This window comes from Protopterus annectens, chromosome 14.part0 (genome assembly GCF_019279795.1).
Source record: "Protopterus annectens isolate FY-2018-M chromosome 14.part0, PAN1.0, whole genome shotgun sequence".
Lineage (NCBI taxonomy): Eukaryota > Metazoa > Chordata > Ceratodontiformes > Protopteridae > Protopterus > Protopterus annectens.
This window is the reverse complement of record NC_056748.1, coordinates 1,079,818,896-1,079,833,304: the sequence shown is the minus strand read 5'-3', so window position 1 is coordinate 1,079,833,304 and position 14,409 is coordinate 1,079,818,896. Positions and strand designations below refer to the sequence as shown.

Below are 14,409 nucleotides of genomic sequence, written 5' to 3'. Positions count from 1 at the left end.
TTCTACTATTAAAAATATATCATCAATAAACCTTACATAGAATTTCACCATATTTTGAAGCAAACCATTGGGAAAAAGGTATGTATTTTCCCAAAATGACATTACTAAGTTTGCATACCTTGCACCACATGGTGATCCCATTGCCACTCCTTTCTTTTGGATATAATATTGCTTATCAAAAATTATAAAGTTATAAGATAAAATTATATCTAATAGTTCCTGAATTAAGGATATCTTCGATTCTAAAGCGTGCTGTTGCTGCATCCTTGTAGTAACCCATTGTATTCCCTGAGTATGTGGGATACTGGAATATAATTCTTTCACATCTATAGTTAAAAAAATTATAATTTTCTTTAAATGGAAATATATTCAACCTCTCTAAGAACATCCAAGAATCTTTTAAAATCCATTTTTCCTTTTTTTACATATTTCTTCAGGATGGAATCAACAAATTTAGCACATGCATATGTGGAAGAATTTCTTCCATCAACTATTGGTCTGAATGGGGGATTTTGTAAATTCTTATAAATTTTAGGCACTCCAAAAATACAAGGTGCCTTAGGTGCTATTATCATCAAATAATTGAATAAATGAACATCAATTCTAGCTTCAATAAATAATTAATTAAACTTTTAATAAATTGATTGGCTTTATTATATTCATTACAAGATGCTAATTCATATGCGTCTATTGACAAAATATCCCTTATATGTTTTAAATAATCTGGCATGTCCATAAAAAACAGGCCTCCTCCCGTATCGGGATTCATTATACGTATATTGTCTTTTAACAGACAATCAAGGCTCTGTCTTTCCTCTTCACATAAATTATCTATAAATTATGTTTTTTTCTTATTTAATTCTCTAAGATCTATTTCACAAGTTCTTTCAAAACTAGAGAATGTATTGTGAAGGGGTGGGTTATAGCAGCTTGCGACCCTAAATTCATTATTAGTTCCATCTTGCCCTCCAAATAAAGTTCTAAAATTCAATTTCCTAACAAAAAGTTTAAGGTCGCAAATAGTATCTGCTAAATTCATCCTACAAGATGGTACAAATGTTAAACCCTTAGATAAAATATCAACCAGAGCTTGTGACACATGAAAAGAAGAAAAGTTATAAACAATAAAATCATTTTGACTATTATTAATCATCACAAGTCCTTTATGTAAACAGTTCTCCTCTGTCATCTTCTTCTGTTCTGATTCTTTTTCTTGTTGTTCCATTGCCTCTTTTTCGGGACATTCTGAAAACCCTGGTTGTTATTCATATTGTGCGTTTGCATATTATTTCCTGAAGTTCCAGAATTATTATTACTATTATTATTATTATTACCACCTCTTAAACGTTCACCACCTCAATTGGGTGTTCTCATTTTGATTTTCTGCCCAATCTGCTAATTCAGCTTCTGGATTTGAGCCAGTATTTAGACCATTAGAATTATTCACTGCAGAAGCATTATTAATAATATTACTATCTCCTATGGTCTGAAAAGAGTTGTTCGAAGTCTTATAAGGCCAAATTTGGTTGGGTGGGGGGCAAAGGATATGCCAGATTTTTTTCATATTGCATTCTATCTCTTTCTAACTTCTTAATTTTAGTTTTTCTCATTTTGTCAATGTGTTGTTCTATACTTTGGAACACTCGTACATATTCATATTTGTACCTCAAGAAGTCTGCATGTTGCTTAATTATGATGTCCAATTTCTCTATTTTCTCATCCAGATCTTTTATTATGAATGAATAATGTTTAATCATGGTCTGCATCAGTTGGAAACCATGCTGATTGAACATATTAATGAGATCTTTGTGAAAATCAGATCCTGTTATTAAACCAGTTGGGTATCGCCAGCTTCTTAGTCCTTTAGGCACAATTTCTTCTCTTAAACATTGCTGAAAATATTCTATTTCCAAGTTTAACTTTTTATGCTTTAACATGTATGTATCCAGTTCATTTAACAAATCTACTAGGACTGTATTATTGTTTTGTGTATTATTCAAAACTTGTTCATTTGATTCATTTCTACACAAACCAATGGGTGATATAAGCCAGTCTTTTAAATTCGGCATTTGTGTGTTTTCTCTACCATTATTTTGATTTATATTGTTCATATTTGTGTTTAATGGTAGCGCTACTGATGTAGTATTAATGCCGTTTTGACCATTGGTATTAAAACCTACTACGTTAGAAACGAGAGGTCTTGGTTCATTATTATGATCATTCATCTGGTTTATTTCAAGATTATGCACAGTACCTGATTGCAGCTGCGATGCTACTCTTTGCTGTGTCCTATTCGTTGCCACTGGCATATTAGACTCCACTCTGTGATCTTTAACCCTTCGGTCCTGTTCTTCTATTCGGCTAGGTTCCACCAAAACTCCTGCATAAGTCTGAGTATTAACCATTCGGTCCTGTTGCGCCTGCTGAGATGAAACTACTCTTTCTAGTTTTTCACTAATAGACTCCACTTTCTGTGATAATAACTGAATCAGCATAGTCAGTTTACTGACTGCATCTCCTTCATTCGTACTGTTATCGTTTGTAATATTAACAGCATTACCAGTCTCATTCCTTAAAATCTCCGGTGTAGTTTGGAACGAAACATCCTCCATGGCATAAATAACTCCAAAAAGCACTCGAAAAAGAACCAGACTGTCACAAAAATGCCAAAAAAGCGAAGCCTTCTAACTAACACCGTTTATTAACTTTAAACGCAAAAGTAAAACATGTTTTTCGTTCTGCTAAATTGCGAAACTTCTTCAGAAACAATTCTGTACTCACATAGACGCTTATATTTATAATTTCTTAGGTATTTCCTACTGAAATGGCGCCAAAAACAAATCAATTAACAATTTGAATTACTTAAAGTTGTCTTAACCAAAATGTATGATGCTCTAAATTGTATTTGCACACAAGGAGTTATTCCAAACTTCTCAGAACAGTGAAAACGTTTCAAATCAAAATGCAGGCACATAAATTTGAATCTCAGACATTTATCATTTAAAAATATATATAGATATTTAAAATTATGCATATATATAAAATATATTTTATTAAAATGTGCATGTGTGTAAATACAATTTAGAGCATCGTACATTTTGGTTAAGACAACTTTAAGTAATTCAAATTGTTAATTGATTTGTTTTTGGCACCATTTCAGTAGGAAATACCTAAGAAATTATAAATATAAGCGTCTATGTGAGTAGAGAATTGTTTCTGAAGAAGTTTCGCAATTTAGCGGAACGAAAAACGTGTTTTACTTTTGCGTTTAAAGTTAATAAACAGTGTTAGTTAGAAGGCATCGCTTTTTTGGCATTTTTGTGATGATATGAGTTATAGCCTGGTAGTGCTGGGGTGTGCTCAGGAGCTTTGAACCAGGTTTCAGTTGCTGCACAGACATTGATGTTCTTCATACTGTGGAGGGCTTCGAGAGCATGCATTTTGAGGTTTAGACTTCTAGCATTGAGCAGCATTACCCTTAGTTTTTTTCCACTTGTGTTTTCTAGGGAGGCGGGTTTGTCTTTTGAGCCTTGCCTAAAAAAGGCACTATGAGGGTGGCAAGAGCCTTGGCCAATATCCGGAAGCCCAGGGGTGACAGGTGCAAGCCGTCCCTTGCGAAGCAGCATGGCTTGTCAAGCATGTCATCCCAAGCAGACAGACATTGGATCCCCTTTGAATGACACCAGTAATTGAGCCAATTGTTAAAGCTGATCATTTTGTCTTTGTACTGTGGTATCATTCTTGGTGAGGGTAAGATGCTGCTCAGGGTCAGGGTCATACCGGCCTGGGCTTTTCATGTAGTCTAGGGAGGTACGTCTCAGGTCATTCACACCGGCATGGACAATGACTGAGTCATATTTGTACTTGCTTTGGAGTTACCTGAGTGCTTGTGTTATGTGGCGGATTCTAGCGCCCGACAGGCAGCTTACTGTAACGTTTTCCTTGTTCAGTCTGGTGAGCGGGACGTCAGTGTGTCTGACTATGGAGTCACCTATTACAAGTGTATCAGGCATGTTGTTTGGCCTTAAGGGCTGTGACTGTTTGGCACACTGACTTTGTGAACTATGTGTTGCATGTGCTATGTTTTGAGGTAGTGGTTGTTTGGATGTCTGCTTTGGAGGCCTCTGTTGTTTTGGTAGATTTTTAATTAGAGCCTCCGAGTATGTTTTTTTGTGTTTATGTGTTTGGTTTGCAGTTGTGATAGGTCTATGTGAGACTGGGTTTGTGGTGTGTGTGGTTACCTTCTCCTCCTGACTGGTTTTGCCAGTACTGAGTCGAGAGAGCTCAGCCTCCAGTTTGGCTATGTAGTCGCATCTCTCACATATATTTGTATTTGTTGAGAGGAGGAGAGGGTTGTCTGTGTACATGAGGCAGTTGTAATATTGCCTCAAGATTCCCAGATTCACCAGCTGAACTGGAGATGACGCCAGTAATTGACCCTTCGGCATGCTAGAATAGTGTAAGGGATTGCTGTGTAACTGAGTCAGAAGGGACCTATAGGGAAATGGGTATTCAAGGGGATTGTAGGTGGATGTAGTTCTTTCTTTTTTAAGAGTGCTTTACCTGTGTAAAAATGCTTTAGGAGCAAGTGCTGGGCTTTTTAGATAGAGAATAAACTGTATAGATTGAAAGAAAACTGAAGAGTAGACTTAGCGGAGTCAGAAATAGTTTAAACTAGATTAACCGGCGCTGCCCGATGCTGTGTTAAGAGCAACTTCACGCAAAAGCGCGCTAAAGCGGATTTTTAAGCAGGGAACTTCAAAGAGCTAGAAATGGCCCAAACTGCCAATTATTACAAGATTCTTGTGCTGAGGTCACTCCTTCAGGGACAGATAGGCTGCTCAAGGCTCCCCACTCCCACTGGTGAGCAAATAAACTTCCTTCTATCCAAGTAAGGTAATGGGCAACACAGGAACTATCTCAAAGTCCAGAATACAGCAAAGCCTGTATAGGGGACTATTCTAGCCAAGGAAAGGTGGGAAACAAGGATATATATATATATATATATATATATATATATATATATATATTTTTTTTTTTTTCGAGAAAGCAACAGGAAAATGCAGAAAAACAACAGTATATTAAATGCACAGGCTAGCGCACTTGAGTGGGCAGCCTCAACAGTTAAATTAAACAAACAAACTTTAACTTAAGTGCAGGTAATAAAAAACGCTAAATACAGTTTAAATTAGCAGTTTAACTTCATTTTCAGCCAAGAATGGAAGGTCGCACAGGTAGAAACAGCAAAAACAATACTTCTATCTTGAAAGTAGTCGCTTTTTTCAATTCTCTGCTGCTAGCACCACTCTGAAGGACCACGAGGAGCTGTTGCTGAGTAGTATAAGTGAAAAAAACGCTCACAGGCGGATTTTTAAGCAGGGAACTTCAAAGAGCTAGAAATGGCCCAAAATGGCCAATTATTACAAGATTCTTGTGCTGAGGTCACTCCTTCAGGGACAGATAGGCTGCTCAAGGTTCCCCACTCCCACTGGTGAGCAAAGAAACTTCCTTCTATCCAAGTAAGGTAATGGGCAACACAGGAACTATCCCAAAGTCCAGAATACAGCAAAGCCTGTATAGGGGACTATTCTAGCCAAGGAAAGGTGGGAAACAAGGATATTTTTTTTTCAAGAAAGCAACAGGAAAATGCAGAAAAACAACAGTATATTAAATGCACAGGCTAGCGCACTTGAGTGGGCAGCCTCAACAGTTAAATTAAACAAACAAACTTTAACTTAAGTGCAGGTAATAAAAAACGCTAAATACAGTTTAAATTAGCAGTTTAACTTCATTTTCAGCAAGAATGGAAGGTCGCACAGGTAGAAACAGCAAAAACAATACTTATATCTTGAAAGTAGTCGCTTTTTTCAATTCTCTGCTGCTAGCACCACTCTGAAGGACCACGAGGAGCTGTTGCTGAGTAGTATAAGCGAAAAAAACGCTCACAGGTGGATTTTTAAGCAGGGAACTTCAAAGAGCTAGAAATGGCCCAAAACAGCCAATTATTACAAGATTCTTGTGCTGAGGTCACTCCTTCAGGGACAGATAGGCTGCTCAAGGCTCCCCACTTCCACTGGTGAGCAAAGAAACTTCCTTCTATCCAAGTAAGGTAATGGGCAACACAGGAAATATCCCAAAGTCCAGAATACAGCAAAGCCTGTATAGGGGACTATTCTAGCCAAGGAAAGGCGGGAAACAAGGATATTATTTATTTATTTTTTTTTTTCAAGAAAGCAACAGGAAAATGCAGAAAAACAACAGCATATTAAATGCACAGGCTAGCGCACTTGAGTGGGCAGCCTCAACAGTTAAATTAAACAAACAAACTTTAACTTAAGTGCAGGTAATAAAAAATGCTAAATACAGTTTAAATTAGCAGTTTAACTTCATTTTCAGCAAGAATGGAAGGTCGCACAGGTAGAAACAGCAAAAACAATACTTATATCTTGAAAGTAGTCATTTTTTTCGATTCTCTGCTGCTAGCACCATTCTGAAGGACCACGAGGAGCTGTTGCTGAGTAGTATAACTTCTTATTCATTTCACATACTGCCAGTTATGAATTCTGTCTCACATTCTCCTGTTTCCTCTGCTCTCATAAGTAATGGATTTGGCTAAATAAATGCATTTCTTGTTGTTGAGTTGAAATTTACGTTGTTTTCTGTTTTTACAGTTGTGATGCAGGAAACAAGACCATTTATCAGCTACTATACTATTTATATTCCAGATGTTAGGACTCTGTATTTTTAATACTAAATAGATGAAGTTATTAAAATAAATCAGACTTTTACTCAGCTTTAATAAAGTATTTGACAATCTTTTGTGATAGTGGGTAGCCTCACACAACTGTACAGATCAAACTCAGGCACAATTTTCAGCTAACAGAAAGCAAGACATGAATACTGCCAGATATTTTCACATGGCCCTAGCAGTCTAAGATAAACATTCTAGTAATATACCATTTTTATGTACTAGACTGTCAGTTCTCAGAAGCCTACAGGCAACTACAAAATAGCCATTTTTGGTAAGGCAAATTTAAATCATGAATGTACAATTTGCCTTTATTATTTAACAATGTTACAATAGTTGATTATTGTCTGCATAGCATTAATATATCACCCAGTGTCTTTCAAACTCCTGGGTTTTATTTTTTATTAGGGAGAACAACTCATCCTAAACTTTGTGCCTTCTCAGTGATTTTTAAATTTAGAGTTCATGTTTGTATGAAAATATAAGTAATATCTAATTTTAGAAATGATGTATCATTATACGTTGTTTATCCTTAACAGTTCTGATCAGATATTGTTGATCCTTATCACGAGGCAAGGGACTCGGGTAAGTTATCTCTTTTAGGCTATGTAATGTCAAAGCTTTTTAACATTCAGTATTTACTGAAATAATAATTATAAAACATGAAATAGAACTTGCCGTCTTCTCTCACAATGTGATGGTATATCTTGTTTGGAACTATTATTTCCTTGCTAATTTAATCAGGTCCAACGTTGTCATATTAACCTTTGGCACTGATGTGTTCTGGAAGAAACTTTAATCTTTCTTCTGTGAGTAAAAGGGATCCCTTTTTCACGTGGCAATATTTCTTAGTGTGTGAGGGATAGCAAGGTTCAAGGCTTTTTCTTTTCTTTTTGTAGAGACTACATTCCCTGTTCTAAAGCAATGTTGATCCTTTTTGGATATGTAACCAAATCATTGCTTAATGCCTAAACTTGCTAAAGCATCTCAATGTACTGAAAATGTACTAATCTCTACAGAACAAATAACTGCATGCTTTTCTGTTGTTTTTTCGTATCTAAACACACTTTAGCAGGCTGTATGTAGGATTCTGGTTTGAAACTCCATAACAAGACATAATAGTAAAACATATATGCAGAAGTCTGGTTTTGGTTTTGAATTAAACATTGCTTATATATTTGGTGTTATGGTCTAAAATCACCCTTCTGATTGTTCACCATTATTTGAGTTTTAGCTTTTGCATGTGGTTAAGGCACTGTTTTTATTACAAAAACATAATAATCCTGAATAAAGGTGAGAGATTATCTATACCTTCTGCAAAAAAAAAAGTATTTTGTAAGAACATGATAGCAACTGAGGGATAAGATGAACTGGAACTCTGAAAGTATCACTTACCTATAGATATATTATGTAACATATATATGTGTCATTATCCTTGTCTTCACAGGTTTAAGCATGTTTGAGTTACAGTCCCCTTCTCCTGAGAACTGAGTAGCAGACTGTCAGTGAGCAAGCTCGGTTAGATTCTGTCAGTGACAGAGTCTTAATCAGCTCCTCATGGAAAGAGCAAATCTCATGTTTGTCTCTTTCAAGAAGTGGGTGCCTTTCTTACAATCTACATATAACATGGATTCTTTGTGAAACTCGTAACATTTTTTCCTCAGCATTGGATGAACAGAGATAAGAGGTTACTGCCTACGTAACTAGGTTTCTCATGACTGTATCTGCCTTAATAGGAGTGCTATGTATAACAGATGAGGTGGAAGCAGCCTTTCTGCCAAACACTACTGTGCTGCACCTTTTTTCCTTTAGTCTGAGACTGTTTTGGATGCAACATGCATGTGCATATTCTATCCCTTGCTGGAGCTGTTTCTGTCAGTGGATTACAGTGTCCAATTTACACTCATCAGTAAACCTGGTCAACCACACTTCTGGCATATTGGGTGGATGTCTGCAGAATAACTGGCAAACAGGAGAAGGCCCAGGACCGAATCCTGTAGTACCCCACTAGTTGCAATTTTACATTCAGAGAGGGAACCAGCAACTTTAAAAACTCGGGATCTGTTGGATAGTCACAATGTATTGGCTTACAATAACCTTGTCAAAAGCCTCAGTCAGGTCAAGATAAGCAGTATGCACAGACTGACCACTGCTGTAACCTTTCTGACCATTTCAAGGAACTTTACTAGGTTAAGGTGACAAGACCTGCCCTTCACAAAACCAAACTTATTGGGGTCTAGATCAGTTAAGCTGCCTATGTCTAAATAAATTAGTTTTGCTATGATACATTCCATGGCTTTGTGTTGGACTGTAATTACCCAGGTCTGTAGAGGGGCCACCCATGTGTAGGGAAGACACAGCAGGTATTCTCCAGGCATCATGAACAAACACTGTAAATAGGCTGCAGTTGAGCAGTGTAAGTAGATCCTCAGACGTGCACACTTGGCACTGATAAGAATGCAGGCTGGTATGTTGCCCGGTCCCAGTGAAGTATTATTTGTACCTTCGACAGGAATTCTAAGACTTGTGCCAAGGTGATTTTAGGATAAATAAACTCTCAGGGATAGTGGGGGCAACAGTGTGGATAGGAGGAAAGTTAACACAAAATATGTCTGCTAATGTATTATCTGTATCCTTGGTGACAAAATTGGTGATATTATGATTATGGATGAACTCAAGGCATTGATGGACATTATTCCCTAATGTTCTGACGTAACTGAAAAATGACTGTAGTTTCTTTTGGAATCTGTAGCAACCTTAAGTACATGCATTTGCTAATAGTATTTTTTAAGTTCCTTGACAGCAGTGTGTCTACTCCATCTATTCACCTTTTATTTCAGACAGAAATGTTCTACATGTCTGCCCTTGTGTTTTAACGGGTTTGCTAGAAATATTCCTAAAAGATACACACAGCAGGCTCATCCATTGTGTTTGCTCCATCTTCCCACCATTTATTTCTGACAGAAACTTTCTACCATCTTTGTCCTTGTGCATTAAGTGGTTCACTGAAAACATCCCAAAAGCAGACATACAACAGACTCACCCAAAAGACAGTCTGAGTCTGTTCCATCCACCCATCATTTATTTTGTTCCCAGAGTTTCTATAACTCTGACCTAAGTGTTGGGAGATTAAAAGTTTTGCAAAATAATAATAATAATGGTTACATTTTTTAGCAATGATTAGTAATTATTTTTTTTGCCAAACTGTTTAAAAAATATATAAAAGTTTTTTTTAGTTGTATTACTTGCCAGTGTAACCAATTGGTTTACATTTGGGATCACTTTTTTAGATGATTTAAGTGGTGATAAATGGCAAACACCAATGAGTTTGTGTGATGTTTTGTGTTTTGAACAAAATGATCAGAGAATATTCATTATTTACTTATTCCAAATTTCAGAACAATCTGAACTTATTTTATTCTTTTGCTCTAGGCTAATATAATACAGTAACACAATGTGTTGAGGCCCAAAAGACATAACTTCTTTCCCTCCAGAACATACTTCTGCATTCAGCCAATACTTACAGAGGCCCACTAATTGAAATTCCTTAAAACTGTTTAACCTAAATATTGAGAGTGTTTGGAACAAAATAGCTGAAGCTTCCACTTTCCACATGATCTTGTTCTCATAGAAACAGGTCCCAAGCTATACATATTCAATGAAGAAGTCCTGCCTTCTGGTTATAATACGTTTACACTTGATCGAGGAGGTAGAAGGGGAGGTGGTATAGCAATAATACATAATAATCTTGAATTTTGCCTCAACACAGATAACATCACAAAATTTAACAATGCAGAAATACTAATTGCCCAACTTCCTGACTTCTTTCTTTGGTTTTAATCACCCAACTTCATCTAACCCCAAATAAAGCAGCATGTATTGTAGGTTTATATATCACCCCAAATAACCACACTAGACTTGAAGAACTTCTATCCTGATTATTAAAAAACTTGACACTAGAAACACTCATACTTGATGATGTTAATATAAATTGGGCTGTACTAGAAACCTCTATCAGCACTTCCCTCAGTCTTTATAATTTCAGTCAACTCATCACCACTTCAACCAGGCACTGCAAGTCCAATAACTCTACATCAGTCTTAGACTGCATACCCTCAATAAAATCACTCAAACAAGAACTCTACCTGATTCTCTAGGGGTTTGTCACCCCATCTTTATCATTAGAAAGTGTAACAGACCAACAAATTATCATCAGTATAAGCAAGTCAGAAACCTTAAGAAATACAGTGCTCACCATTTCTCCAATGCCTTCATCAGGTTAACTGGCAGTGCTTCAAACTTTTACCCACAGATGAAGCTGCTACCACCTTTAATCATATCTTCTTAAACTTGCTAAATGAGCATACACTACTTAGGAAAACATGCATAAAGACAAAATATGCACCCTGGCAAACTCATGCCACTAAACAAGCTATGTGACTTGAGGACAAAGCTTAGCAAAACTTGTAAAAAAGCAAAAGTCTTCCAAACTGCCAGGCCTACTGCTTTCTACAGAGCCAAGTAAAACCGTTGTGGAACAAAACAAAAAGAATTATGTAACATTCAGAACTTCCTGATCCACCATCAACAACAACTTCACTCTGGCAGGAAAAACCTTACCTAGTCCTAGGACATATAATTCTAACGGATATGTATCACTTCACCTCAACTCATTTCACTGAGACCGAATCACCTAAAGTTCATTTCACCTAAAACTCATTTCACTGACAAGTAGTACAATAAGGCAAGTCAAAGGTATATGTCCTTTTCCCCACTATAGTGTGATCCTGGTGTTAGTATATATAGTTAGGAGGGTGTGGGGGTTGCAGCCCCCCATTTATTTTGTTTTTATGTTGTCTGGTTTTGTTTTACATTATTTGGTAAAAGCCAAATAGAAAGGTGGGGGGCTGTGCCCCCACACCCCCTTAATATATATACTAACACCAGGATCGCACTACAACGGGGAAAAGGACATATACCTTTAAATTGCCTTAGAGTACTACTTGTCAATGAAATGAGTTTTAGGTGATTTGGTCTCGGTGAAATGAGTTTTAGGTGAAGTGATACATACCCAGTTCTAACAGTACTATAGAAAACCCCTTTAACAGCCACTTTTTCAACACAGCAACCACACTAGGTAGATCCTTGGGTTCACAACCTTGCTATGATAAACCAGAAAATTCACTTCAAATAAACACATTTCACTAAAAGAATATTTCTGCTGCATCCATCAAAAAACTTCTTAAGTTGAAACCAACTTCTTGATAACATGCAGGTAGAGTTTATTAAAGTGGCATGTGTATAGATCCATTACCGAGTTGAATGTTTCTAAAATATGGAACCAATCATTCATCGAACTACTACATAAACGAGGAAACTCTACTGACCTAGGTATCTCCCAACCCATAAAATATGGAACCAATCATTCATCGAACTACTACATAAACGAGGAAACTCTACTGACCTGGGCATCTCTCAACCCATAAAATATAGAACCAATCATTCATCGAACTACTACATAAACAAGGAAACTCTACTGACCTAGGTATCTCCCAACCCATTAAATATGGAACCAATTATTCATCGAACTACTACATAAACGAGGAAACTCTACTGCCCTAGGTATCTCCCAACCCATAAAATATGGATCCAATCATTCATCGAACTACTACATAAACGAGGAAACTCTACTGCCCTAGGTATCTCCCAACCCATAAAATATGGAACCAATCATTCATCGAACTACTACATAAATGAGGAAACTCTACTGACCTAGGCAGCTCCCAACCCATAGCCATACTTCCTCTTCTCAAAAAAGTATAGGAGCATTGTTTGCCCACTCAAATCCTTCAGTATCTACAAAACAATCATTTCCTTTCACCTACCCAGCATGTTTTCCACCCCCCCCCATCATAGTGCCACCACTGCTCTGTTCTCATTTCTAGACAATGTCAATCAACATCATAATGCTGGCAAACCAGCCTTTTTTGGACCACCCCAAGGCATTTGATACTGTTCCACACCCAAAACTGATTCCAATCCTAGTAGAACTTAACTTTTCAGACACAGCATTGTCTCAAGCGATACCTAGTTAATTACACCTAAGCAGTAAAGTGGCAAAACATGTTTCTCTTTCCTCACAGTTTCTTTAGTTGTCCCGCAAGAGCCCATTATTAGCCCCTTGTTATTTAAAATATGCAGAAATAACCTTTACACTTTTCACTTCTTCATCCACTATAATTAACAGCAACAGACCATTATTCATGAATCCTGCTTAGCAGTAGAATAGCTGATAGCTAATGCTTACCTTACACTTAATGCTAAAACAACTAAACTGATACTTTTCTTCTCTAAAACCAATCCCCAAAACTTAAATTACTAAAAATATTAAACTTGAACAGATTTCCAACACCAAGTTGCTTTGTGTAACAACAGTTGACAATAAGCTGAAGTTTGATATTTACCCAGATAGTGTTATAAAGAAAATCCAGCAAAGACTTGGATCTCTATACAGAACCAAGCCATTTCTCATTGCCCTAGGTTGTAAATCTTCTGCACATGTTTATCTCCTACCAACACTCGTATACGCTGGTCCTATCCTCACAAGCCTACACAGCAACCTCCTCAAAAGCTTGAACAGTGCTACAAAAAAATGCCAAATTCACAACTAACTTACTTAACAGATCCCATCATTGCATTACACTCTCAAAAATAAACTGGATGGAATTTTTGAACTATCTTAAATTCCTCCCAATAAACAAATGCAATAAATAAATAAATATGTCTATGCTTGGTTGGCTTGCTTGCTGTACTCTGCCTGAATATTGCTGATCTCTGTCTGCATTTTATTTTGAATTGAAGTTTTTCATTTAGGGTTTGGGTACTTCTGTTTTATATCTTATTCTTGTATTACATTTGTTTTCTTTTAAGTTTTCTGTTCTGTTAGAGATTTAAGAGGTCTTAGCAAGGGTCATTAATAAAAGTTAACAAAGAATTACTTTGCAAACAGTGAGTAACATCAGCTAATTAGTGGGAGGAGCTGAGAAATAGCATTCTTCATTTAGCTAGATATAACTCTGTTTAGCTGGATTGCTAGTCTGGCTTGCTTGCTGTACTGTGCCTGAATATTGCTGATCTCTGTCTGCATTTTATTTTTCCCACCGACCTGCTCAACAGTTGTATTCTTACACTTGGTGGCTTTTGAGTTGACCACCCCTACTATAAATCTATTTTTGGACACTCCTCCCAGTCCCATCTTATCAGCTTATTCTCACTGAGTACAGAGATCATTTGAGATTGCCCACCCATAGTTTCTAAACCTTGCGGTATCTTCCCAATTAATTTAAATTGCACTGCAGTATTTGTGTTTTTTCCTACTTTGTTTTATTTTGCTTTTGCTGCTTGTTCTTAAAAGTGTTCAATTGCATTTATTCTGCTACATTTATTACTGCCCGTTAGTAGCCTGATTAAATTGTAGCTGTTATTCTAAGCCTCTTAGTTTTGCTTTAAGCACTTGGCCTTCAGGCCAGTTGTTTTACATTAAGAAGGTTTGTGGTCTACACTCTTGAGGCAGGAGAGGTAACTTACATCCTTATAAGTTGGGAATTGATAGTTGAAGGCTTAGTGTATGTCTGTTATTCTAAAAATGTCTTAGTTCTGGT

General features: G+C 36.7%; 1 protein-coding gene across 1 annotated transcript in view; it reads left to right on the top strand.

The window, feature by feature from the left end:
- CFAP46 (cilia and flagella associated protein 46) overlaps positions 1–14,409 on the top strand; it is a 3,596,153-nt gene that overhangs the window by 3,137,933 nt on the left and 443,811 nt on the right. The window contains exon 56 of the mRNA XM_044056880.1: positions 7,298–7,333. Coding sequence (XP_043912815.1) covers positions 7,298–7,333 — 36 coding nt within the window. The remainder of the gene's footprint in view (positions 1–7,297; positions 7,334–14,409) is intronic.